This window comes from Temnothorax curvispinosus, unplaced genomic scaffold (assembly GCF_003070985.1).
Source record: "Temnothorax curvispinosus isolate PA1 unplaced genomic scaffold, ASM307098v1 QBEX01004822.1, whole genome shotgun sequence".
Taxonomy (NCBI): domain Eukaryota; kingdom Metazoa; phylum Arthropoda; class Insecta; order Hymenoptera; family Formicidae; genus Temnothorax; species Temnothorax curvispinosus.
The window spans coordinates 1-1,870 of NW_020214602.1; the positions used below are offsets into that span (position 1 = coordinate 1).

The 1,870-nt window shown below is 30.3% G+C and overlaps 1 protein-coding gene across 1 annotated transcript; it reads right to left on the bottom strand.

Moving 5' to 3' along the window:
- Positions 1-6: 6 nt before the first annotated feature.
- LOC112454157 lies at positions 7-775 on the bottom strand (the record flags this gene model as incomplete). Its single annotated transcript, XM_025015393.1, has 2 exons — positions 590-775; positions 7-287 (listed from the first exon to the last, which is right to left on the bottom strand). Coding segments are annotated over exons 1-2 (440 nt in total), but the record flags the coding sequence as incomplete, so codon positions are not given.
- Positions 776-1,870: the final 1,095 nt, after the last annotated feature.

Sequence of the window (1,870 nt, forward strand, 5' to 3'; positions counted from 1 at the left end):
GCCAGCTCTTCCAGATTATCGTAGATTTCTTCGAGAGTATGATATTGCTTAAAATCAAATCCCTGCGATTTATTCTGAGGAGTAGTCGCGTCGTCGATTAATTTCTGGATATTGTCAATTCTGACTTCAAAGTTCAAATTGAAATCGTCCCAAAGGCCATACTCGTTCTCATCCGTAATTGGTACTTCGAAACCTTCTATTATTTTGTAAAATTGATCCAAATTGCGCGGCGGTACCATAAGAAACACTTCTCCGTCAATCAAATTTGGTTCTTGCCAGAAGCTATACTGTAAATAAGATTAATTTTCGCAGTTTTACTTAACTGAAATTTAATCTTAAATCTGTTAAAAAAATATCGACATATTTCTGATTTATATTCTTTATTTCATGACATTTAATTTGCAAGTTATTTTATATCTAAGAAATATCTAAGAAATTAATTTGGTTGTTTCCAGATACATAATATAAAATGCATGAGAATTGCTATTTTAAATATTAACTGACAATAATAAATAGTGCAAAACTAATATAATTTGCAAGTGACCTGTGCGTATCTTTATCTGAATTTATTTAAATGGTCTATACTTACTTCGGCGTCACCCATCTCTTTGAATTTTTTAAGTAACATCAATTGCGTGAATGTTTTCGGGATCATGCTGAAGAGTTTGTAACCTTCGTAGCTAACCTTGTCTGCGGTAGCTATGCCCATGGTCACGATACTCACGATACATAACATTATTATCCTCATGATGGCTATATAAGAATAGATTTCTTATAATTTGAATTGCGAATATTCTTCGAGATTATAATGCTCCACACAACTTTGGCGAAATAACGTTATCAATCATTATTATTATCCATTAAATAAATTAAATAAAATTGCGAAATTTAATTATATAAGTTAAATTCACATTTACATACAATTTCTGGATTAAAAATTTCCTTCTTCCTGCATACACCAGTTTACTGAATATGAAACAAAGAGTGTTTTTGTATAACGATTACAGTTTAATTCATTGTATTTAAACATTATATAAAAGATACAATATTATTGCTCTCGTTATAACAATTTATGTTGTACATATGTTATATTGCAATATTTTATGATATACTGTTATATATTTTTTGAAAGAAACTCTCTGTGCAATGCAGCAAGAAAATTGTCATTTCGTAAATACGCATTATCAATGTCTAACTTTAACATATTTCGAAAGAGGTATACATATATAATCAGGCAAATAATAATGCGTATTCACGAAACGATCACTTCTTTGCTTCGTAGCAATATTTACTCACAAAGATTTTAATAGTGTATAGCAATATGTAAAAACAATAGATATGTACTAAAAATATTTAATAAAGAATGGATACAAACGCGTTTAATATTACCGTTACGTATAACGCACGACAAATCGAATACATGCTCAGTTCTCGACAGACTTTAACTTAAGAATTTTCATTATAAGAGAAAAATCATAATCAAACCTGCTCAATTCAAATATTACGTGTGCTAGAAATGACTAATGCCTGATGAGAGCCAAAATCTAGCCTGAGAGCAAAAATCAGTAGAACAAGCACGATGGGTAAAACACAGTTGTATACATTGTCTTCTCCTCAAAAATCGTCGACGATCTCTAACGATTTGATTCAAAATGATCGATTGCAGTAATGTGTAAAAGCCGACTAGGAAACGTCCGACGCGGGTAACATTCCAAAACAAAAATATTTACGTGTATAATCTGTTCGCGCTCAAAATGTATTTATGTTTCCAAAATCTTTAATTTTAATATGTCTAACAGTTGTCTAACGATTTAACAGTCAATATTGTTTGTTCCTTTGTTAATATCTTGAAATATTTATCTGGTTGCAA